General features: G+C 40.9%; 1 protein-coding gene across 6 annotated transcripts in view; it reads right to left on the bottom strand.

Moving 5' to 3' along the window:
* Window positions 1–27,009, bottom strand: part of ida (anaphase promoting complex subunit 5 ida) — a 348,644-nt gene that overhangs the window by 211,491 nt on the left and 110,144 nt on the right. For all 6 annotated transcript variants that reach the window (XM_070093406.1, XM_070093405.1, XM_070093407.1 and 3 more), the window contains one exon: window positions 12,330–12,472. In XM_070093406.1, coding sequence (XP_069949507.1) covers window positions 12,330–12,472 — 143 coding nt within the window. The remainder of the gene's footprint in view (window positions 1–12,329; window positions 12,473–27,009) is intronic.

Consider the following 27,009-nt stretch of genomic DNA (forward strand, 5'->3'; position numbering starts at 1 on the left):
TATTTACATTAATTCTTATGGGAAATATTGCTTCGAATTTAGGCCAACTTTCTGGAACGGATTATGGCCGATATTTGGGGTTCCACTGTTTATTTATTTATTTATTTATTTATTTTATAATTTGAGCACACATACAGAGGTACAAAAAAATACAGGTAAAAGCAGCATGCCAAAGCCACTTGTATGCATAGCATTACGGGCTGGCTTAAAATTAACTTAAGATTAACTAAGCAATGATGTAATCAGTGATAAAACATTATTGTAAACAGATAACAATAAAGCACAAGTGAGTATTACAAAGACATGGTTGCATGCATTGCTGTACATTCAGTAGAATGGAGTATTTTGTTAGGTAGTGTATTAAAAAATAACAAAGTTAGATTGGGTCTTAGGTTTAACATTTATGTGATATAATTGTGAGAAACATTTAAGATAAACAATTTATAATGTTCAGTTATTCAGTATTTATTTGGTTTTGGGTGAGTAAGTGATCTTTGAGAAGAGACTTGAATTTATAAACAGGTAGTGTTTCTTTTATATTTACAGGTAATGAATTCCAGATTTTAGGGCCTTTCATGTGCACTGAGTGTTTGCATAGTGTGAGATGGACACGAGGAACATGAAAGAGTGATCTGTGCCTTGTGTTATGGTCATGTGTTCTGTTGAGGTTGGCAAGGAGATGTTTGAGGGGAGGGTTAATATCAGAGTTAAGTGTTCTATGTATGTAATAGGTGCAGTAATAAGTATGGATGTTTTGTATGGTGAGTAGGTTTAGTGTTTTGAATATTGGTGGAGTGTGCTGCCTGTAGTGGGAATTTGTTATCATTCTGACTGCAGCCTTTTGTTGGGTAATTAGTGGTCTGAGATGGTTAATTGTTGTTGAGCCCCATGCACAAATTCCATAGGTGAGATAGGGGTAAATAAGAGAGTGATATAGGGCCAGGAGGGCTGACTGTGGAACATAGTACCGTATCTTCGATAGTATGCCTACAGTCTTGGAAATTTTCTTAGAAATTTGTTGTATATGTGTATGAAATTTGAGTCTATTATCAAGGTGGATTCCTAAGAATTTTCCCTCTGTTAGCTTTGTGATAGGTGATCCGTTTATCATTATGTTAAGAGGGACATCTGTAGCTCTGTTACCAAACTGAATGAAGTAGGTTTTGTCAATGTTTAGTCTAAGTTTGTTAGTCCTCATCCAGGTAGATATTTTCTGTAATTCAGCATTTACAGTATTGGCTAGCATGACTGGGCTCGGGTGAGAGAAGACGTATGTAGTGTCATCTGCAAATAGTGTGGGTTTGAGTAATTGCAAAGCATTTGGTACGTCATTTATGTATAGGAGAAAGAGAAGAGGGCCAAGGACACTTCCCTGTGGGACACCAACTGTAATTGGTTGTGCGGAAGAGTTTGCCCCATTTGTGTACACATATTGGCTTCTGTTGCTGAGGTATGACTTGAGGTAGTTGAGAGAGTGCCCTCTTATACCATAGTGTGACAATTTTATGTGGAGCAAGTCATGGTCAACTGTATCAAAAGCTTTATGTAAGTCATTGAAGATCCCCAGTGGGACTTCTTTTTTTCTTTATTGCAGTGTATATATGTTCTAGCATGTGTATAATAGCATCATTAGTATTTTTATTAGGCCTGAATCCAAATTGGCAGGGGTTGAGTATGTTTTGGGAGATGAGGTAGGAGTAGATTTGTTTATGAATTAATTTTTCGAAGATTTTTGAGAGAGGGTGTAAGTTGGATATTGGCCTATAGTTATTCAACTCTGTTTGGTCTCCTCCTTTATGGATCGGGGTGACCCTTGCTATTTTGAGAACTGTAGGGAAGGTGGAGGATTCAATGGATTTGTTAAAGAGTGTTGCAATGATTGGTGATAGCACTTGTGACACGTTTTTGTATATAAAGGGTGGTAAGGTATTTAAATCTCCAGCCTTGTTTTTTAGTGTGTTGATAATAAGGGAGACTTTGTATGGGTTAGTCAGAGCTAGGAACAGTGTGTTCGGGTAGTTGCCAGTGAGGTAGTCATTTGGTGGGGTATCTGAGCTTGGGATTTTATTGGCAAGGTTTTGTCCTATAGTGGAGAAGAAATCATTGAGTCTGTTTGCTGTTTCTGTTGGTGGGAGTTGGGGTTCATCTGATTTTGCTAATTTTATTTCGCTATTTCGTGATATCATTTTTGTTCCTAGAATTTCTGATAGGGTTTTCCAGGTCTTTTTTATATCACCTCGTAAATTGGATAATCTGTTCTCATAATACAATTTTTTTGCCCTTCTTATCAGGCTGGTTAGGATTGACGAGTAACGTTTTGTTTGGTCTCTGGTTATGTGACCCATTCTGTACTGTTTTTTGTATAGGTGTTTTGTATTTATGGATTTGAGAATGCTGGGTGTTAGCCAGGGACTGTTCAGTCTCTTAGCTGTCATCTGTTTAGTTTTTAGGGCAGTGCTTGTTATAGAGGTATTGGGTCTTTTTTAGAAAATTATTAATACATTCGTCAATATCTGTATAGATTTCTAGCTCAGTGTGCCAGTCAATGTTTGTTACTGCTGTTGTGAAGTTATTAATGGCTGCCTCATTGTGAAGTCTGAAGGTGACTTTAGTAGTGTCTTGGGATAATTTACCAAGAGTTGTTATGAGGAAAGTAGTGTAGTGGTCTGTGGTATTATCTGTAAATATGCCTGATTTTAAAGGGGATATGGTGTTGGTCCAGATGTGGTCAAGTAGGGAAACACTAGTCTCTGTAACTCTTGTAGGTTTTGTTACTGTTGGTAGCAACATGCAGTTACTCATAGTGTTTGTGAATTCAGTAACGTGTGGGTCCTGGTCTTGCAGGAGATTTATATTGAAGTCACCTGAGAGTAGTAAGTGATCTTTGTTCATGCGTGCATCACTTATCATACTTCCTAGGTTTTGACTAAATTGGCTAATGTTTGACTGTGGAACTCTGTAGATGTTTATCAATGTGAGAGGTTTTTGTAGGTATTTGGATTTGAATTTAGCTATTATATATTCCTCATGTTCATCCCTTGTGCAAGTATTAGTGATACATTCTAGTTGGTCTGAGTAGTACATAGCTGTACCACCCCCTTGTTGGTCTGGCCTACAGTTGTGTATGGCTGTGTAACCAGGAATGGCATAGGCATAGACATCTGTAGTATCAGGCTATAGCCAGGTTTCAGTTAGTGTAATGATGGACATATTGGAATGCAAGGAATTTAGTAATGCTATGAGGTCATCGTAATGCTTGCTTAAAGATCTGATATTGTAGTTAAAGACAGTTATGTTGTTGTTGGCTCTGAGGAGTGCCTTTGATTGTTCTGCTGTGTAGTAATTACAGTAACTGTTTGATTCATTTAAGTCATTAAATAAGAGGTTGGTATCAGGATCAATGCTTGTAATCATAAGATTTGTAGTGAATCTATAGTTAGAATTAAGTATAAAACAAAGTAAATAGTCTAAAGCTAAAAAATAGCACCTGAATTATTTAACAAATGTAAAAATAATGAGCTAAGGTAGTTTTTTTTAAAGCTAAAATAAAGGAGACAATATAAAAGGGACTAAAATAATTTTTTTTTTTTTTTTTTTTATTATCACACCGGCCGATTCCCACCAAGGCAGGGTGGCCCGAAAAAGAAAAACTTTCACCATCATTCACTCCATCACTGTCTTGCCAGAAGGGTGCTTTACACTACAGTTTTTAAACTGCAACATTAACACCCCTCCTTCAGAGTGCAGGCACTGTACTTCCCATCTCCAGGACTCAAGTCCGGCCTGCCGGTTTCCCTGAATCCCTTCATAAATGTTACTTTGCTCACACTCCAACAGCACGTCAAGTATTAAAAACCATTTGTCTCCATTCACTCCTATCAAACACGCTCACGCATGCCTGCTGGAAGTCCAAGCCCCTCGCACACAAAACCTCCTTTACCCCCTCCCTCCAACCCTTCCTAGGCCGACCCCTACCCCGCCTTCCTTCCACTACAGACTGATACACTCTTGAAGTCATTCTGTTTCGCTCCATTCTCTCTACATGTCCGAACCACCTCAACAACCCTTCCTCAGCCCTCTGGACAACAGTTTTGGTAATCCCGCACCTCCTCCTAACTTCCAAACTACGAATTCTCTGCATTATATTCACACCACACATTGCCCTCAGACATGACATCTCCACTGCCTCCAGCCTTCTCCTCGCTGCAACATTCATCACCCACGCTTCACACCCATATAAGAGCGTTGGTAAAACTATACTCTCATACATTCCCCTCTTTGCCTCCAAGGACAAAGTTCTTTGTCTCCACAGACTCCTAAGTGCACCACTCACTCTTTTTCCCTCATCAATTCTATGATTCACCTCATCTTTCATAGACCCATCCGCTGACACGTCCACTCCCAAATATCTGAATACGTTCACCTCCTCCATACTCTCTCCCTCCAATCTGATATTCAATCTTTCATCACCTAATCTTTTTGTTATCCTCATAACCTTACTCTTTCCTGTATTCACCTTTAATTTTCTTCTTTTGCACACCCTACCAAATTCATCCACCAATCTCTGCAACTTCTCTTCAGAATCTCCCAAGAGCACAGTGTCATCAGCAAAGAGCAGCTGTGACAACTCCCACTTTGTGTGTGATTCTTTATCTTTTAACTCCACGCCTCTTGCCAAGACCCTCGCATTTACTTCTCTTACAACCCCATCTATAATTATATTAAACAACCACGGTGACATCACACATCCTTGTCTAAGGCCTACTTTTACTGGAAAAAAATTTCCCTCTTTCCTACATACTCTAACTTGAGCCTCACTATCCTCGTAAAAACTCTTCACTGCTTTCAGTAACCTACCTCCTACACCATACACTTGCAACATCTGCCACATTGCCCCCCTATCCACCCTGTCATACGCCTTTTCCAAATCCATAAATGCCACAAAGACCTCTTTAGCCTTATCTAAATACTGTTCACTTATATGTTTCACTGTAAACACCTGGTCCACACACCCCCTACCTTTCCTAAAGCCTCCTTGTTCATCTGCTATCCTATTCTCCGTCTTACTCTTAATTCTTTCAATTATAACTCTACCATACACTTTACCAGGTACACTCAACAGACTTATCCCCCTATAATTTTTGCACTCTCTTTTATCCCCTTTGCCTTTATACAAAGGAACTATGCATGCTCTCTGCCAATCCCTAGGTACCTTACCCTCTTCCATACATTTATTAAATAATTGCACCAACCACTCCAAAACTATATCCCCACCTGCTTTTAACATTTCTATCTTTATCCCATCAATCCCGGCTGCCTTACCCCCTTTCATTTTACCTACTGCCTCACGAACTTCCCCCACACTCACAACTGGCTCTTCCTCACTCCTACAAGATGTTATTCCTCCTTGCCCTATACACGAAATCACAGCTTCCCTATCTTCATCAACATTTAACAATTCCTCAAAATATTCCTTCCATCTTCCCAATACCTCTAACTCTCCATTTAATAACTCTCCTCTCCTATTTTTAACTGACAAATCCATTTGTTCTCTAGGCTTTCTTAACTTGTTAATCTCACTCCAAAACTTTTTCTTATTTTCAACAAAATTTGTTGATAACATCTCACCCACTCTCTCATTTGCTCTCTTTTTACATTGCTTCACCACTCTCTTAACTTCTCTCTTTTTCTCCATATACTCTTCCCTCCTTGCATCACTTCTACTTTGTAAAAACTTCTCATATGCTAACTTTTTCTCCCTTACTACTCTCTTTACATCATCATTCCACCAATCGCTCCTCTTCCCTCCTGCACCCACTTTCCTGTAACCACAAACTTCTGCTGAACACTCTAACACTACATTTTTAAACCTACCCCATACCTCTTCGACCCCATTGCCTATGCTCTCATTAGCCCATCTATCCTCCAATAGCTGTTTATATCTTACCCTAACTGCCTCCTCTTTTAGTTTATAAACCTTCACCTCTCTCTTCCCTGATGCTTCTATTCTCCTTGTATCCCATCTACCTTTTACTCTCAGTGTAGCTACAACTAGAAAGTGATCTGATATATCTGTGGCCCCTCTATAAACATGTACATCCTGAAGTCTACTCAACAGTCTTTTATCTACCAATACATAATCCAACAAACTACTGTCATTTCGCCCTACATCATATCGTGTATACTTATTTATCCTCTTTTTCTTAAAATATGTATTACCTATAACTAAACCCCTTTCTATACAAAGTTCAATCAAAGGGCTCCCATTATCATTTACACCTGGCACCCCAAACTTACCTACCACACCCTCTCTAAAAGTTTCTCCTACTTTAGCATTCAAGTCCCCTACCACAATTACTCTCTCACTTGGTTCAAAGGCTCCTATACATTCACTTAACATCTCCCAAAATCTCTCTCTCTCCTCTGCATTCCTCTCTTCTCCAGGTGCATACACGCTTATTATGACCCACTTCTCGCATCCAACCTTTACTTTAATCCACATAATTCTTGAATTTACACATTCATATTCTCTTTTCTCCTTCCATAACTGATCATTTAACATTACTGCTACCCCTTCCTTTGCTCTAACTCTCTCAGATACTCCAGATTTAATCCCATTTATTTCCCCCCACTGAAACTCTCCTACCCCCTTCAGCTTTGTTTCGCTTAGGGCCAGGACATCCAACTTCTTTTCATTCATAACATCAGCAATCATCTGTTTCTTGTCATCCGCACTACATCCACGCACATTTAAGCATCCCAGTTTTATAAAGTTTTTCTTCTTCTCTTTTTTAGTAATTGTATACAGGAGAAGGGGTTACTAGCCCATTGCTCCCGGCATTTTAGTCGCCTCATACGACACGCATGGCTTACGGAGGAAAGATTCTTTTCCACTTCCCCATGGACAATAGAAGAAATAAAAAGAACAAGAGCTATTTAGAAAAAGGAGAAAAACCTAGATGTATGTATATATATATATGCATGTGCGTGTCTGTGAAGTGTGACCAAAGTGTAAGTAGGAGTAGCAAGATATCCCTGTTATCTTAGCATGTTTATGAGACAGAAAAAGAAACCAGCAATCCTACCATCATGCAAAACAGTTACAGGTTTTTGTTTCACAGTCATCTGGCAGGACGGTAGTACTTCCCTGGGTGGTTGCTGTGATGATCAAATAATGGAGCTTGGGAATATGATAGTAGGTAGTTCTCTAAAGGTAATTCTTTAAAGTTAGAATTAGGGAAAACAATATAAAAGGGACTAATATAAGTTGTGGTGAACAATAAAGTGGTAATCAAATAAATGAGTTTTGGAATATAATGGCAAAATAGTGAACTTATTACACTTTAGCACCTGAGAATAGCACCTTGATTATTTTAACAATTGTGAATATATGAACTAAGATAGTTATATAAAGCTAAAAATAAAGGAGAAAATATATAAGGGACTAAATTAAGTAATGGTGTACAAAGTTAAATGGACAGATAGTCACTTATATAATATTGGTTTAGGAGTAAGATCTGATTTGTAATATTAAATAAGTTGAGCAGTTATTGCACAATAAAAAGTAAAAAAAAAATGAGGTAGTTGGTACTAGCTAGCAAAAGATAGTTTTGGGACTTGCAAAAAAAGTAATTGGAATATACACTAATTGCACACACAATAAAAAGTGACTAAAAAACAAGTAGTGGTAAACAAAATTAAATGGACAGGTAAGAACAATTAATAATATTAATTAGGAGTAAGATTTGACTTGTAACACAAAATTATGAGCAATTAATAGCAGTAAGAAAGAAGTATAAAGTATTGGAGGTAGTTGGTATTAGCTAGTGATGAAAAATAACAAAAATAATAATGCACAATATAATAGTAAGGTACACTATATGCACCACACGTATATATGTATTAAGGGCACATATCTAATCTGTTACAGAAATGTCAACTTTTCTAAGGAAGGTAGAGAAATCCTGTTCGTTTGAGATGGTATATTGTTGTCCTGTTGATGTTTTCCTTACTAGTATTTTCCCATCTCGAGTGAAACACTGATGTATTTTGTTTTCCTGTTTAAGTTTTCTCAACCTGAACTGAAGGTTTTGACGTTTTCTTGTTAGACACTCATTTATGTACACTCCATTTTTCATTGTAATTGCTGATTTAATTAGGTCCTTTCTTTTATCATATGAATGAAGTCTGATCATTATACAGTGGACCCCCGCATAACGATTACCTCCGAATGCGACCAATTATGTAAGTGCGTTTGTACGTGTATGTTTGGGGGTCTGAAATGGACTAATCTACTTCACAATATTTCTTATGGGAACAAATTCGGTCAGTACTGGCACCTGAACATACTTCTGGAGTGAAAAAATATCGTTAACCGGGGGTCCACTGTACTGTGTTTACTACCTGGTTTTCCTAGCAAATGTGTTTCTTTGATTTCATTGTTTTGCACGATGACTTGTACGTGGTTCTGTATTATCCTGATAGCAGTTTCTTTGCACTGTGCTTGGGTTATGTCACTAGGAATGTGTGGACTGTTTATTATAACTGCATCTGTACATCTATTGCCTATTAAATCTTAATTTAGTCCTACTAAGCTTGCATAAGATACTCTTCCAATATAGGAGCTTTAATAGAAACAGTGTGTCATGCCAAGGCAAATCCAATCCCATTACTAAATTTACCACTTTTGGTATTGTTATATGTTTATACTACCTATTATAAATCTAATTATGTATCTAATTATGTATGTATCTAATAATGTATGTTCAAATGTACTGCTCCATAACCTATATCAATATAGAGTAAGAATTAGTAATGCCGGGAGCAATGGGCTAGTAACCCCTTCTCCTGTATACAATTACTAAAAAAGAGAAGAAGAAAAACTTTATAAAACTGGGTTGCTTAAATGTGCGTGGATGTAGTGCGGATGACAAGAAACAGATGATTGCTGATGTTATGAATGAAAAGAAGTTGGATGTCCTGGCCCTAAGCGAAACAAAGCTGAAGGGGGTAGGAGAGTTTCAGTGGGGGGAAATAAATGGGATTAAATCTGGAGTATCTGAGAGAGTTAGAGCAAAGGAAGGGGTAGCAGTAATGTTAAATGATCAGTTATGGAAGGAGAAAAGAGAATATGAATGTGTAAATTCAAGAATTATGTGGATTAAAGTAAAGGTTGGATGCGAGAAGTGGGTCATAATAAGCGTGTATGCACCTGGAGAAGAGAGGAATGCAGAGGAGAGAGAGAGATTTTGGGAGATGTTAAGTGAATGTATAGGAGCCTTTGAACCAAGTGAGAGAGTAATTGTGGTAGGGGACTTGAATGCTAAAGTAGGAGAAACTTTTAGAGAGGGTGTGGTAGGTAAGTTTGGGGTGCCAGGTGTAAATGATAATGGGAGCCCTTTGATTGAACTTTGTATAGAAAGGGGTTTAGTTATAGGTAATACATATTTTAAGAAAAAGAGGATAAATAAGTATACACGATATGATGTAGGGCGAAATGACAGTAGTTTGTTGGATTATGTATTGGTAGATAAAAGACTGTTGAGTAGACTTCAGGATGTACATGTTTATAGAGGGGCCACAGATATATCAGATCACTTTCTAGTTGTAGCTATACTGAGAGTAAAAGGTAGATGGGATACAAGGAGAATAGAAGCATCAGGGAAGAGAGAGGTGAAGGTTTATAAACTAAAAGAGGAGGCAGTTAGGGTAAGATATAAACAGCTATTGGAGGATAGATGGGCTAATGAGAGCATAGGCAATGGGGTCGAAGAGGTATGGGGTAGGTTTAAAAATGTAGTGTTAGAGTGTTCAGCAGAAGTTTGTGGTTACAGGAAAGTGGGTGCAGGAGGGAAGAGGAGCGATTGGTGGAATGATGATGTAAAGAGAGTAGTAAGGGAGAAAAAGTTAGCATATGAGAAGTTTTTACAAAGTAGAAGTGATGCAAGGAGGGAAGAGTATATGGAGAAAAAGAGAGAAGTTAAGAGAGTGGTGAAGCAATGTAAAAAGAGAGCAAATGAGAGAGTGGGTGAGATGTTATCAACAAATTTTGTTGAAAATAAGAAAAAGTTTTGGAGTGAGATTAACAAGTTAAGAAAGCCTAGAGAACAAATGGATTTGTCAGTTAAAAATAGGAGAGGAGAGTTATTAAATGGAGAGTTAGAGGTATTGGGAAGATGGAAGGAATATTTTGAGGAATTGTTAAATGTTGATGAAGATAGGGAAGCTGTGATTTCGTGTATAGGGCAAGGAGGAATAACATCTTGTAGGAGTGAGGAAGAGCCAGTTGTGAGTGTGGGGGAAGTTCGTGAGGCAGTAGGTAAAATGAAAGGGGGTAAGGCAGCCGGGATTGATGGGATAAAGATAGAAATGTTAAAAGCAGGTGGGGATATAGTTTTGGAGTGGTTGGTGCAATTATTTAATAAATGTATGGAAGAGGGTAAGGTACCTAGGGATTGGCAGAGAGCATGCATAGTTCCTTTGTATAAAGGCAAAGGGGATAAAAGAGAGTGCAAAAATTATAGGGGGATAAGTCTGTTGAGTGTACCTGGTAAAGTGTATGGTAGAGTTATAATTGAAAGAATTAAGAGTAAGACGGAGAATAGGATAGCAGATGAACAAGGAGGCTTTAGGAAAGGTAGGGGGTGTGTGGACCAGGTGTTTACAGTGAAACATATAAGTGAACAGTATTTAGATAAGGCTAAAGAGGTCTTTGTGGTATTTATGGATTTGGAAAAGGCGTATGACAGGGTGGATAGGGGGGCAATGTGGCAGATGTTGCAAGTGTATGGTGTAGGAGGTAGGTTACTGAAAGCAGTGAAGAGTTTTTACGAGGATAGTGAGGCTCAAGTTAGAGTATGTAGGAAAGAGGGAAATTTTTTCCCAGTAAAAGTAGGCCTTAGACAAGGATGTGTGATGTCACCGTGGTTGTTTAATATATTTATAGATGGGGTTGTAAGAGAAGTAAATGCGAGGGTTTTGGCAAGAGGCGTGGAGTTAAAAGATAAAGAATCACACACAAAGTGGGAGTTGTCACAGCTGCTCTTTGCTGATGACACTGTGCTCTTGGGAGATTCTGAAGAGAAGTTGCAGAGATTGGTGGATGAATTTGGTAGGGTGTGCAAAAGAAGAAAATTAAAGGTGAATACAGGAAAGAGTAAGGTTATGAGGATAACAAAAAGATTAGGTGATGAAAGATTGAATATCAGATTGGAGGGAGAGAGTATGGAGGAGGTGAACGTATTCAGATATTTGGGAGTGGACGTGTCAGCGGATGGGTCTATGAAAGATGAGGTGAATCATAGAATTGATGAGGGAAAAAGAGTGAGTGGTGCACTTAGGAGTCTGTGGAAACAAAGAACTTTGTCCTTGGAGGCAAAGAGGGGAATGTATGAGAGTATAGTTTTACCAACGCTCTTATATGGGTGTGAAGCGTGGGTGATGAATGTTGCAGCGAGGAGAAGGCTGGAGGCAGTGGAGATGTCATGTCTGAGGGCAATGTGTGGTGTGAATATAATGCAGAGAATTCGTAGTTTGGAAGTTAGGAGGAGGTGCGGGATTACCAAAACTGTTGTCCAGAGGGCTGAGGAAGGGTTGTTGAGGTGGTTCGGACATGTAGAGAGAATGGAGCGAAACAGAATGACTTCAAGAGTGTATCAGTCTGTAGTGGAAGGAAGGCGGGGTAGGGGTCGGCCTAGGAAGGGTTGGAGGGAGGGGGTAAAGGAGGTTTTGTGTGCGAGGGGCTTGGACTTCCAGCAGGCATGCGTGAGCGTGTTTGATAGGAGTGAATGGAGACAAATGGTTTTTAATACTTGACGTGCTGTTGGAGTGTGAGCAAAGTAACATTTATGAAGGGATTCAGGGAAACCGGCAGGCCGGACTTGAGTCCTGGAGATGGGAAGTACAGTGCCTGCACTCTGAAGGAGGGGTGTTAATGTTGCAGTTTAAAAACTGTAGTGTAAAGCACCCTTCTGGCAAGACAGTGATGGAGTGAATGATGGTGAAAGTTTTTCTTTTTCGGGCCACCCTGCCTTGGTGGGAATCGGCCGGTGTGATAATAAAAAAATAAAAAAATTAGTATTAATCCGCCCAAAATGCCTAGGCATGCTAATGGCCTTCTTTGTAATTAGTATACTTTATAATATGTAAACCACACATTGTAAGCTTTACAAGGAAATAAACATTGTCATTGTCAATACACTATATTTTTATTGTGGAAACAACATATGACTGACTGATTTGAGATACACCTTACCAATCTTACTGTGCTTTTGTTATTCTCTTACAATGTTAGTAATGGATTTGTATAATAGAAATAATTTTCATGTTACCTGAATATCTGTGTGTTGCTGTAAGTGACTGTTGTGAGGTGCATAACATTCCTCATAGTAGTTTCTGAACCTCTGGTAGAGCAAAGTTACCTGAGAAAAACTCAGCCGTCGAAATGACAGGTTTAGTCCACGCAAATAAAGACCTGCCACAAAAAAACAAAAAAGTTAGACATTGTCTGACTGCATCACAGTAAATCGCACAGTACCATAAAGGAAGAAAGAAGAGGGACTCAAGCAGTGGGTCATGAAAGTAACAGGCCCAGCACTTTACCATTAAGCCACTGACAGTTGTTCATTACAACTTATCTTGCATTTATAGACTATATGGCTTTGAGGGGTATGAGAACAGATGTACCTTGAAAGCTGTGGGGGCAAGGAATAAGCCAGTAGCATCACAGTTGGTGACAGATGATGCAACCATGCCACAGAAGTGCTGGTTACAAAATAATTTTATTAGAAGTCTCATAGCTGAATGGTACAGCACTGGGCCTGCTACCCACATGAACTACAGTTAGTCCCCAACCATTCTTCTGTTTATTCACTTAAAATCATTCATTATAATTTATACTGGGTTTATACGATAAAAGTTTAAATTATCCAATAAAATTAAATATAACTCCCTAAGATTACTGTATGAACTTCCAGTCATCACAAAGTAATATATAAAATAACACATACATATATAGTATACACATGTATATATTACAGTATATACAGTATACTGCACATGTATACAGCATGTATTGTACATGTTTCTGATTCAGGGGCTTTTGTTTTACACATTCTCCTTTCGTGGTTTCTTGTTCTTTAACTCTTAAATTTTTGGCCTTGAAGATCTACATGACTGGGATCAGTGTTCGTGCTGTAGATCTATACAAATCACAGAGCCTTCAAATTTAGCACAAGAGGCCTGGCAGGCCTAGACTTAAGAAAATGGGTCTGTGAGGTGGGTGTGTTTAGTATACAAAAAATCCTGACTCCCACAGTGCATCATGGGAATAGTATGCTGGCCTACCATGGTACATAGATCAAATACTCTTACTCCCAAGCAGATTTACGTTTTATTGTTCACAGAAGACAATTCTGATAGTGAAGATAGTGATTCTAGAATAGAGCTCTATGGATCTCAGATGAAGTTGACTGAAAGTAACAGGGAAAATGCTAAGAATAGTGCTGAAAACCCTGATGATCTGCAATCCTCTACCACTGGCCTCAGAGGGATCTCACAACACAACATAAATGTAAACTAACATTCTTCCATAGTTTGGGCACCAATGATGACAGTGGGGATAAGTTTGACTTATGGTCATTCACAATGATATAAGTGATATTGAAGATGATTATTATTATAATCAAAAGGAGCGCTAAACCACAAGGGTTACACAGAGCAGCAGGGCAGGGAAGGATGCAGGAGAAATGGGTGGCAAGAGGGAGAGGGATGATTATTAGGGTATGGAGTGAAGCAGGGCAGTGGATAGTGCAGGGGTAAAGGGTAGCAAGAGATTAAGGTAGAAAGGACAGAGGAGAGTGCTAGAGGAATCATCAGAGTTTGTGTAGTAAATCAGTCGCTGTCAAAAGTCAATGAGAGAGTCTGGATTAAAGAAGGGTTCATCAACAAAGAAGGGAAGGTAAAGAAAGGGCAGCAGAGAGGAGACGACGTTGGAGGTAAATTCTGCGTGCTCGATGATAGTGGACAATCCAACAGAATGTGGCTAACAGATACTGGAACGTGACAATTCTCACAGAGGAAACAGGGCGCCTCTCCATGAGATACCTGTGAGCAAGACGAGTGTGGCCAATGCGAAGATGGGAGAGAGAAATCTCCCAACCCCGACACTGATGACAAGAAGATGACCGGAAACCTATACTCGATTTAATAGAATGAAGTTTGTTATGGAGCAGATCAGACCAACGTTGTTGCCAACTGGTGCGAAGGTGGGCAGCAATTTCAGCGAAATAGTCTGTGAATGGAACACCTCTATATGAAACTGGGAGGTCATGTACATGTACTGCTGACCGCACAGCAGTGTATGCCTGTTCATTGCCCTGTATGCCAACATGACCAGGGACCCAGCAAAAAACAATATCTTTGTGTTTGCTAGAGATACGGCATAGTCAAAGTTGGATATGAAGAACTACGGGGTGAGGTGTATCAAATTTTCGTATAGCCTGTAAAGCACTAAGGGAGTCTGAAACGACCACAAATGGTGACACAGGCATAAGTGCTACAAGAATGGCATATAATTCAGCCATAAAAATGCTAGCCGAGGATAATAAATGTCCTCGCACAACACTGTCCGGAAACACTGCTGTGAATCTGACACCACCAGAAGACTTAGAACCATCGGTGTGCACTGCGATGGCATAAGAATGAGAGCAGAAGTGGTCAAGGAAAAGAGAGAGGGAAGCCTCCATAGGGAGTTGGGCTTTCACGTATATGGCAGTGGGAAAGAACAGACTCGAAAAGCTGGCACCTCCCAAGGGGGCAGGGAAAAGTACGATGCTACATGAACATAGAAAGGTGGTAACTAAAGAGAAGACAAGAGCAAATGGAGGCGAAGAGAAAAGGGGCAGAGTAAGCAGGGGCGACAAACAAATAAAGAACGTCTACTAACATCAGTGACCATCCTATATACGGAAGGATTGTGAAGGTCATGAGATCGAACATATTCGTAAAGGCAATGAGCATCATGGCGATCAGACAAGGATGGAATATTCGCTTCTGCATAGAGGCTCTCAAAAGGGGATGAACGAAAGGCACCAAGGCAATGAATGGGATCTAACTTAGACAGAGTTGTGGAAGAGGCTGTAGAATAGATTTGGTCACCATAATCCAGCTTGGACAAGACTAGGGTGGAATGCAAATGGAGTAGAGTGCGATGATCTGCTACCCATGAACGATGAGCGAGAACTCTGAGGAGACATAGCCGACCATGGCAAGTTGTCTTTAAAGAAATGTGTGGTCTCCATGTCGGCTGGTGATCAAAGAGCAGGCCCAGAAACTTGACTGTATCACAAGTCAGAATACATGAACCATGTAAGTATAAGGGAGTATCCAGAATAAGAGGACGTCTAGAGAAGGTAAGGAACTGGGTTTTTGTACTAGAAAATTTAAAGCCGTGAGAAGTGGTCTAATGGGAGACTCGGTCTATCACAACCTGAAGAGAGGCTGCTACTAATCGACAGTCAGCGCCCGAGTAAGCTATAGTGAAGTCATCAACGTAAAGTGACGACCAAATATGCAAAGGAAGAACGGAAGGGAGGTCATTTATAGCTAAGAGAAAAAGAACAGTACTGAGGACACAACCTTGTGGAACTCCCTTAGCTTGTACAAAGTCTGAGGAAAGCGAGGTGCCAATACAGACCTGAAAATGTCTATTGGACAAGAAAGCAGTGATGAAGTTTGGTAGATTACCGTGGAGGCCTAAGGAGTGGGCTTAGGCTAAGATGTTATACTTCCAAGTGGTGTCATATGCCTTCTCTAAATCAAAAAATACTGCTAGGACAGAGTGGTTGTTAGCAAAGGCAGTGCGAATATACATATAAAAGTAGAACAAGGGGTCTACAGTAGAGCTGCTTTTGCGAAAGCCATATTGGAAAGGTTATCATGTGCCTCTAAGATCCACATCAGACATCTATTCACCAATCGTTCCATCACCTTACAGACCACACTGGTCAGGGCAATGGGACAATAGTGAGAGGTGTCAAGTCCTGAGGCACCTGGTTTACAAAATGGTAGTACAATAGCCGATTTCCAGTGTTGAGGGAGAACCCTTCATGTCCAAATTAGATTGAAAGGACGTAAAAGAACAGGAAGGGCCATAGAATGGAGATGTTGAAGCAGAGTGATGTGGATAACATCAGGTCCCAGTGCCAACAGCCAGCAAATGAAAAGCGTGGACTCAAGTTCTTGAAGAGTAAAGGGTACGTTATACGGCTCCAACCCATCGGAGGAGAAATCTAAGGGCAACTGCTCTTTGGTAGGTTTAGACGCAAGAAATGAGGGACAGAGGTGAAGCCCTTGGGAGATACGGACAAGATAGTTCCCGATTGCTGTGTCAACTTCAAAGGGTTACACGACATCAACTCCAGCAACCCGCAAAACAGGAGCTGGGTCCAGAGTGTACGTACTTGCCACACAATTTCCGCACCTTTTTCCAAATCGGGCACATAGGGGAAAATGAGTGAATAGTAGACTCGCAGTCTCGCCAACAAGTGCACTCAGCGTCGTGGATGACAAGGTGAGCAACTTCCCTTGCCCGCTTGAAATCCAACAGACACTCCGCGGTACGATTATATCGATAATGGCCCCACGCAGCACATTTTAAACACACTGCACAGGCGCATGTAAGAGACCACCAAGGTATGCATGCCTGAGAATGCCTACCTGAGGTTTGGGGGATAGAACACATCACTGCAGTTAGGACCAAGGTTGGAAAGTGGTGTGCCAGTTCATCAATAGAGGATGAAAGGGGGTCCTCAAAACGGGTGGTAAGAGGGAGTTTAAGTCCCAATCTGCTCGAGCAAATTGCCAACAAGGGCTACAAAAAGGTCGGGCATATGTAGCAGAAGTAAGAAGGATGGGAAAGTGATCACTATCGTGTAAATCTGGAAGAAAAGACCACTCGAAATCAAGTGCAATGAGCAAGGAACAGATAGAAAGATCAATGCATGAGAGAGACCGAGTACAAGAGTCAAAATGGGTAGGAACACCTGTGTTTAAAACATGAAGAGGATGAGATGTGAGAAGTCTCCAACTGATCACCATGAGAGTTGCAGTGGGACCCTCCCCCGCAGGTGATGGTGAGCGTTAAAATCACCCAACAACAATATGGGCGGTGGTAGAGATGAAATTAAAAATGCAATATCAGAGATACAGAATGCATGGGAGGGAGAAAGATAAAGAGAGCAAACTGTAAATCATCGGTGTAAATAAATACGAGCTGCAGTATAATGCAGTGGGGAATGAATAAAAATTTGTTGATATGGTATATCAATGCATACAAAAAGTGCACTTTCATTAAATGATTTGTCAGGTAAAGGATCAGAAGAATGTATCAGCAAGTAGCCTGAAACAGGGCGAATAGCAGCAGAACGAATTTTGGGCTTTTGCAACCCAAGAAATACTGGGGACAACTAGGAAAGCAACAATTGGAGTTCTCCTCGATTGCCTCCAAGGCCACGAATATTCCATTGTAAAAAAGATATGTACAGAAATAAAAATGACAACAATAAGAAACGAAACCCTGAAAGAGTTAAAAGAAAGGGCAGCTGACATAAATATTCCCAGGTCTTTTACATGTTCCTTACGTTCTATTTGGTGTATATAGTTTATATAGTGTTCCTTTTGAGTACTTCATTCTTTCCATACCTAAGCAGATGGAACTTATCACCACTGAAAGTCATGTTGTTCTCCACTGACCACTGGAAAACCCTGCTTATGTCTTCCTGTACTTTTTCAGTGTCCTCTACGGGAGTGACTTTCATGTTTATTTTGGTATCATCTGCAAATGATGATACAAAAGTATGCCGGGTGTTTTTATCTATGTTTGCTATGAGGATGAGAAGCAGCAGAGGTGCCAGGACAGTGCCTTGGGGCACTGAGCTTTTGACCTCGCTGATTCTGGGTCTTGCCCTAATCATTATTACTTTTTGTATTCTGTGTGTTACGATCCCGAAAATCCATCTGCCTACAATGGTTGTTCAATATATTTGTAGATGGGGTTGTAAGAAAGGTAAATGCTCGGGTGTTGGCAAGAGGTGTGGGGTTAAAAGATGAAGAATCTAACACAAAGTAGGAGTTGTCACAGTTGCTCTTTGCTGATACACTCTGCTTTTGGGAGATTCTGAAGAGAAGTTGCAGAGGTTGGTGGATGAGTTTGGTAGGGTATGTAAAAGAAGAAAATTAAAAGTGAATATAGGAAAGAGTAAGATGATGAGGATAACAAAAAGATCAGGTGATTAAAGATTGAATATCAGATTGGAGGAAGAGTGTGTGGAGGAGGTGAATGTATTTAGATGTTTAAGCTTGGACGTGTCAGCAGATGGGTCTATGAAAGATGAGGTGAATCACAGAATTAATAAGGAGAAAAAGATGAGTGGTCCACCGAGGGGTCTATGGAGACAAAGAACTTTGTCCATGGAAGCAAAGAGGGGAATGTATGAGAGTATAGTTATGCCAATGTTATTTTATAGGTGTGAAGCATGGGTGGTCAATTTTGAAACAAGAAGAAGGCTAGAGGCAGTGGAGATGTCATGTCTGAGGGCAATGTGTGGTGTAAATATAATGCACAGAATTCATATATTAGAAATTAGTAGGAGGTGCGGGATTACCAAAACTATTATTCAGAGGGCTGAGGAGGGGTTGGTGAGGTGGTTTGGGCATGTAGAAAGGCTTTAACTAAATAGAATGACTTCGAGAGTGTATAAATCTGTAGTGGAGGGAAGGCGGGATAGGGGTTGGAAAGGTTGGAGGGAGGAGGTAAAGGAGGTTTTGTGTGTGAGGGGCTTTGTCTTCCAGCAAGCATGTGTGAGCGTGTTAGATAGAAGTGAATGGAGACAAATGGTTCTTAGGACATGACATGCTGTTGGAGTGTGAGCAAGGTAACATTTATGCAGGGAGTCAGGGAAACCGGCAGGCCGGACTTGAGTCCTGGAGATGGGAAGTACAGTGCTGGCACTCTGAAGGAAGGGTGTTAATGTAGTGTAAGTGTGCCTCTGGTAAGAAAGTGATGGAGTGAATGATGAAAGTTTTTCTTTTATGGGGCACCCTGCCTTAATGGGAGACTGTCAGAGTGTCAATAAAAAATATATAAATACAATTAAAGGCACTGGTAGATAAAAGACTGCTGAGTAGACTTCAGGATGTACATGTTTATAGAGGGGCCACAGATATATCAGATCACTTTCTAGTTGTAGCTACACTGAGAGTAAAAGGTAGATGGGATACAAGGAGAATAGAAGCATCAGGGAAGAGAGAGGTGAAGGTTTATAAACTAAAAGAGGAGGCAGTTAGGGTAAGATATAAACAGCTATTGGAGGATAGATGGGCTAATGAGAGCATAGGCAATGGGGTCGAAGAGGTATGGGGTAGGATTAAAAATGTAGTGTTAGAGTGTTCAGCAGAAGTTTGTGGTTACAGGAAAGTGGGTGCAGGAGGGAAGAGGAGCGATTGGTGAAATGATGATGTAAAGAGAGTAGTAAGGGAGAAAAGGTTAGCATATGAGAAGTTTTTACAAAGTAGAAGTGATGCAAGGAGGGAAGAGTATATGGAGAAAAAGAGAGAGGTTAAGAGAGTGGTGAAGCAATGTAAAAAGAGAGCAAATGAGAGAGTGGGTGAGATGTTATCAACAAATTTTGTTGAAAATAAGAAAAAGTTTTGGAGTGAGATTAACAAGTAAAGAAAGCCTAGAGAACAAATGGATTTGTCAGTTAAAAATAGGAGAGGAGAGTTATTAAATGGAGAGTTAGAGGTATTGGGAAGATGGAGGGAATATTTTGAGGAATTGTTAAATGTTGATGAAGATAGGGAAGCTGTGATTTCGTGTATAGGGCAAGGAGGAATAACATCTTGTAGGAGTGAGGAAGAGCCAGTTGTGAGTGTGGGGGAAGTTCGTGAGGCAGTAGGTAAAATGAAAGGGGGTAAGGCAGCCGGGATTGATGGGATAAAGATAGAAATGTTAAAAGCAGGTGGGGATATAGTTTTGGAGTGGTTGGTGCAATTATTTAATAAATGTGGGGAAGAGGGTAAGGTACCTAGGGATTGGCAGAGAGCATGCATAGTTCCTTTGTATAAAGGCAAAGGGGATAAAAGAGAGTGCAAAAATTATAGGGGGATAAGTCTGTTGAGTGTACCTGGTAAAGTGTATGGTAGAGTTATAATTGAAAGAATTAAGAGTAAGACGGAGAATAGGATAGCAGATGAACAAGGAGGCTTTAGGAAAGGTAGGGGGTGTGTGGACCAGGTGTTTACAGTGAAACATATAAGTGAACAGTATTTAGATAAGGCTAAAGAGGTCTTTGTGGCATTTATGGATTTGGAAAAGGCGTACGACAGGGTGGATAGGGGGGCAATGTGGCAGATGTTGCAAGTGTATGGTGTAGGAGGTAGGTTACTGAAAGCAGTGAAGAGTTTTTACGAGGATAGTGAGGCTCAAGTTAGAGTATGTAGGAAAGAGGGAAATTTTTTCCCAGTAAAAGTAGGCCTTAGACAAGGATGTGTGATGTCACCGTGGTTGTTTAATATATTTATAGATGGGGTTGTAAGAGAAGTAAATGCGAGGGTCTTGGCAAGAGGCGTGGAGTTAAAAGATAAAGAATCACACACAAAGTGGGAGTTGTCACAGCTGCTCTTTGCTGATGACACTGTGCTCTTGGGAGATTCTGAAGAGAAGTTGCAGAGATTGGTGGATGAATTTGGTAGGGTGTGCAAAAGAAGAAAATTAAAGGTGAATACAGGAAAGAGTAAGGTTATGAGGATAACAAAAAGATTAGGTGATGAAAGATTGAATATCAGATTGGAGGGAGAGAGTATGGAGGAGGTGAACGTATTCAGATATTTGGGAGTGGACGTGTCAGCGGATGGGTCTATGAAAGATGAGGTGAATCATAGAATTGATGAGGGAAAAAGAGTGAGTGGTGCACTTAGGAGTCTGTGGAGACAAAGAACTTTGTCCTTGGAGGCAAAGAGGGGAATGTATGAGAGTATAGTTTTACCAACGCTCTTATATGGGTGTGAAGCATGGGTGATGAATGTTGCAGCGAGGAGAAGGCTGGAGGCAGTGGAGATGTCATGTCTGAGGGCAATGTGTGGTGTGAATATAATGCAGAGAATTCGTAGTTTGGAAGTTAGGAGGAGGTGCGGGATTACCAAAACTGTTGTCCAGAGGGCTGAGGAAGGGTTGTTGAGGTGGTTCGGACATGAAGAGAGAATGGAGCGAAACAGAATGACTTCAAGAGTGTATCAGTCTGTAGTGGAAGGAAGGCGGGGTAGGGGTCGGCCTAGGAAAGGTTGGAGGGAGGGGGTAAAGGAGGTTTTGTGTGCGAGGGGCTTGGACTTCCAGCAGGCATGCATGAGCGTGTTTGATAGGAGTGAATGGAGACAAATGGTTTTTAATACTTGACGTGCTGTTGGAGTGTGAGCAAAGTAACATTTATGAAGGGATTCAGGGAAACCGGCAGGCCGGACTTGTGTCCTGGAGATGGGAAGTACAGTGCCTGCACTCTGAAGGAGGGGTGTTAATGTTGCAGTTTAAAAACTGTAGTGTAAAGCACCCTTCTGGCAAGACAGTGATGGAGTGAGTGATGGTGAAAGTTTTTCTTTTTCGGGCCACCCTGCCTTGGTGGGAATCGGCCAGTGTGATAATAAAAAAAAAAAATAAAAATAAAGGCACTGCTCTAAAGTGGTATCTAGAGCAAGCAACGAAGTGTCATTGCCAACTGTATAAAGTATCACAAGGTTTACCACTCTAATGCAACCATCAACTAATGACAACTCAGTATCTACATCAACACATGAACAAAAGCTGTCCACCTATGCTAAGAGAATTGTCCAGTATTGTAAGAGGACCACTACCATGAAGTTCTGTGTAGTCTGCAGAAAGGGTAAAGGATGAAGACAGGCCTGGATTGCTTGCCATCTGTGTGGTCAGTGGTCCCATAGTATATGCAGGGATTTTAAACTAGTGGCCACACTTGACAAACTCAGAGATGTTTTTGGGTTTGCCCAAACGAGATACACCTGTATGAGGAAATGACATTATATTAAAAGACAAGAACACCAATAAAACATCCTTCTTGAAAGACATGTCAATATGGTATGACAGCTGGGAAAAAAAGATGGGTGGTAGGGACGGGGCTGTCTTGGACAGTGCTCCTGAGGGTGCTAGTGCTGTCCTGGAGGACAGTGCTGAGGGTGCTAGTGTTGTCCTGGAAGAAAGTGCTCCTGAGGGTGCTAGTGCTGTCCTGGAGGACAGCACTGAGGGTGCTAGTGTTGTCCTGGAGGAAAGTGCTCCAGAGGGTCCTAGTGATGTATTAGAAGATAGAGCTCATGAGGGTACTAGTGTTGTCCTGGAGGACACTAAAGACAATCTTATTCAGTCCACAGAGGTTCAAAATAGAGATACTGCTGGAGATGGATCAAAATGGGATGAGGCCTCAGGAAATAGTGTCAACACACTACCAGCAAAACCTGGTGGAAGCACTGATGTCCATACAGGGGTAAAAGATATTGAGGAAACAGGAAAAATAAATGCACCATCAGTGAATGCAGCTACAATAATTCCTAGCAAACAAAAGCACAATCTATGTAAATACTATGCCTTGGGTATCTGCAGGCATGGTATATCTGGTAAAACAGGTGGGACATGCACCTCTGACCATCCCAAAAAATGCCACACCCACATGACAACAGGAGAGTGCAACTTCCTTTCTTGCAACTTATTTCACCCAGAAATGTGTCACTCATCAATTCATGAAAGAAAATGCTACAATGCATACTGCCAGGCACATCATCTAAAGGGGACCAGAAGACACAGACCAGCCAGACTATGGGAAACAAAAGAGAGGAACCTCAACCTCTCCAGGGACAGAGGCTTTTTTAGGGTCAGAAGGGAAAAAAGACTGGCAAGAAATGACGATAGTCCTACACCACCTGAAAACACTTCTGGAGCAGAGGCACAGACATTGGCCTCTACCCCAGAACAACAGATATTAAAGCCAGCAAATAAAACCCCCCTAAATTCCACCAATACGACAGTTGTCTTTGCAAACATACAGGGTCTAAAGCCATCAAAAAACAACAAAATTCCTTACATCAAGGGACTGCTCACGGAGTCAAATGCAATGTTTGCAGCATTCACAGAGACCCACATAAAGGATCATTATGATAATGAAATATGGATCCCAGGTTATAACCTATTCCGATGCAACAGACTAAACAGGCATCAAGGGGAGGTTGGTCTGTATGTCACAGAGTCGTTCATTTGTACAGAACTACTAAACACCTCAAATGATGTAGTTGAAGTTTTGGCAGTAAAGATCGAAAACCAAAACCTTGTCATTGTGGTAGTATACAAGCCTCCAGATGCAACTTCCCAGCAATTCCAGGAGCAGCTTGAGAAAACTGACCACTGTCCGGAAAATCTCCCAACTCCTGCCCCAAACATCTTACTACTAGGAGTATTTCAACCTGAGACACCTAAAATGGAGGAGTATAGCAAACCATGTTTTAGCAGAGATCACCCCAGGAGGCAGCTCAGATGAAAATTCACACACACACAAACTATTAAATCTCTGCAACAAATTCACCTTAAACCAGCAAATAGTAGAGCCTACAAGACTAGAAAATACGCTGGACCTCATCGTCACTAGCAATGATGATCTGATATGTAATATAACTGTATCAAAGACAATTCACTCGGATCACAACATAATAGAGGTACAGACATGTATGCACAGGGCTCCAGACCAGCAAAATGTAAGCAGTCATGAAGGTCTCTTCACGAAATTCAATTTCAATAACAAAAACATACAATGGGATCAAGTAAACCATGTCCTAAATGAAACAAGCTGGGAAGATATCCTGAACAACACAGACCCGAACATCTGCCTTGAAAAAATGAATTCTGTGGTTCTTGAGATCTGCTCAAGACACATTTCATTAAGAAAAAGAAAGAGAAGATGTAAACTAGAGTGAGACATTGCCTATACAGACGAAGGCGAAGAGTCACAGAGCTGCTGAGTGGGGTCAATATATCTGAAATACGAAGGGAAGCTCTAGTCAATGAAATTGCAAATATCGAACTTAAGCTGAAGGAATCTTATAGGAGACAAGAATCACAGGAAGAACTAAAAGCCATAAAGGAAATTGAAAAAACCCAAAATACTTCTCTTATGCCAAATCAAAGGGAAAAACAACATCCAGTACTGGGCCCCTGCTTAGGCAGGATGGGACATACACAGATGATAGCCAAGAAATGAGTGAGATACTAAAGTCCCAATATGACTCAGTGTTCAGTGATCCACTGCCCACTCTAAGGGTCAACAATCCAAATGAATTCTTTATGAACATAGCCCCACTCCACAAAGGTGGCAGTAAAGCAATTGCAAAGCACTACAGACCAATAGCACTAACATCCCATACCATAAAAATCTTCGAGAGGGTTCTAAGAAGCAAGATAACCAACCATCTAGATACCCATCAGTTACACTCCCCAGGGCAACAGGGGTTTAGAACAGGTCACTCCTGCCTGTCCCAGCTACTGGACCACTATGACAAGGTTCTGGATGCTGTAGAGGATAAACAAAATACAGATGTAGTATACACAGACTTTGCAGAAGCTCTCGACAAATGTGACCATGGTGTAATAGCACACAAAATGCGGGATAAAGGAATAACGGGGAAAGTTGGTAGATGGATCTACAACTTCCTGACAAATAGAACACAAAGAGTAATAGTAAACAGAGTAAAGTCCCAGGCAGCCATGGTAAAAAGCTCTGTTCCACAAGGCACAGTACTTGCTCCCATTCTATTCCTCATCCCCATTTCTGACATAGACAGAGATGTAAGCCATAGCTCCGTGTCTTCCTTTGTGGATGACACCCAGATCACCATGGCAGTGACCTCCATCAAAGACACTGTGAGACTCCAAGCGGACATCAACCAAATCTTTGAATGGGCCACTCAAAACATTATGAAGTTCAACGAGGAGAAATTTCAACTACTCAGATATGGAAAACTTGAAGAAATTAAAAATGTGCCAGGGTATACCACAACTTCTAACCATACAATAGAGTGGATAAGTAATGTGAAGGACCTGGGAGTGATAATGTCAGAGAATCTCACCTTCAAAGACCACAACAATGTATCTACCTCATCTGCTAGGAAAATGATAGGATAGATAATGAGAACCTTCAAAACTAGGGACGCCAAGCCCATGATGATTCTCCTCAAATTGCTTGTGCTCTCTAGGTTGGAATACTGCTGTACACTAACAGGCCCCTTCAAGGTTGGCAACATTGCAGACCTGGAGAGTGTACAAAGAAATTTCATGGCACACATAAGTGTGATAAGACACCTAAACTACTGGGAACAGTTGAAGGTCCTTGATCTGTATTCCCTCAAATGCAGGCGAGAGAGACATATGATAATATACACTTGGAAGGTCCTGGAGGGATTGGTACCAAACCTGCACACGAAAATCACTCCATATGAAAGCAAAAGACTCGGCAGGAGATGCAACATTCCCCCGATGAAAAGCAAGGGTGCCACGAGTACATCGAGAGACAACACAATAAGTGTCCGGGGCCCAAGACTGTTAAATTGCCTCCCAGCATACATAAGGGGGATTACCAATAGACCCCTGGCTGTCTTCAAGAAGGCACTGGACAGGCACCTAAAGTGAGTATCTGACCAACCGGGCTGTGGTTCATACGTCAGCTTGTGTGCGGCCAGCAGTAACAGCCTGGTTGATCAGACCCTCTCCAGGTAAACTCCAGGTACCTCAGCACAGCTGGGCCACAACTCTCTGCACACCTGAACATCAAGAATGAATAGTGACCAGACTTTAAGGAAGGATAGTCATTTGTACTGACTTTTTTTGTGGCTATTTTCAAAAAAGTTTGTTAGGGTTTTTTTCTGGAGGCCTCATAAATGTAACTACACATATATTTTCCCCATAGATTTTTCACTCCAGTTAACCCCTCTGTCGTGTGGGGTTCAGTAAGGAGATAAGAGGGTTGAAGGTAGACACACTTGTTGGACGGTAACGATATATATATTGTCAGACTGTGGTAGTGGGAGATGGAGCCCAGCCTGCCGTGTTCTGCCTTCTTCTATGCCTATGCGTCGACTGAGAGGGAGGCAGCTTGTCTCACTGACTCATGCTGTATCCCGTGACGTCATACAGTCACTCGGCCTAGGGATCTTCTATATAAAGCACATGGATAGTACTGATACGCTATACAACACATATAAGGGGATCAGCAACTATGCTGACACCTCAACTGTGGCATAACTCGAAAAAAATTTTTTATGTGAGGCAAGATTTTTAAAACAAAAAATCTTATGGAATAAAAGAGTGTACGTGGGGATGCTGTAATTTAGAGGGTCAATAGAACTGTGATGTTGGCATCCTTCAGGCAAGACAATGACTGAATGAGTGACAGTGAAAGCATTTTCTTCTCTGCTGGGTCACCATACCTAAGCAGGAGACGACAAGAGTGATAAAAAATATATATTTTTACAGTACGAATCAAACACTCCACTTAGTGGGTCATCACATGAAAAGTAGGAAGTTGTCATCATGACTCACAAAACTGTAATAACACAGGTTCATTTATACACCATAGGGAGGTTAGCATGAGTCCCACTGTGACCACAAATGTAGGAGGAGATTCTTCGGTAAAAATTTACATTTGTGGTCACAGTGGGACCCATGCTAACCTCCCTATGGTGTATATATATACCTAGTTGGATGAGTCTTATTGTAGCCAGCTGGCCCAGTGGCTTACGTGCTGGCCTGGAGTTTTATGACTCACTTGCCATGAGTTCGAGCCCCACCCATACATGGTAAGTAGAATGTCTGAATGGTAGGGAAAGAGTAAAAGGGTTCTCTTCCTCCCTCACTTTATGTGGCTTTACTTAATGGGATTTTGCTTTATGTGGTATAATTTTATGCAG

This window comes from Cherax quadricarinatus, chromosome 42 (genome assembly GCF_038502225.1).
Source record: "Cherax quadricarinatus isolate ZL_2023a chromosome 42, ASM3850222v1, whole genome shotgun sequence".
NCBI classification, from domain to species: Eukaryota; Metazoa; Arthropoda; class Malacostraca; order Decapoda; family Parastacidae; genus Cherax; species Cherax quadricarinatus.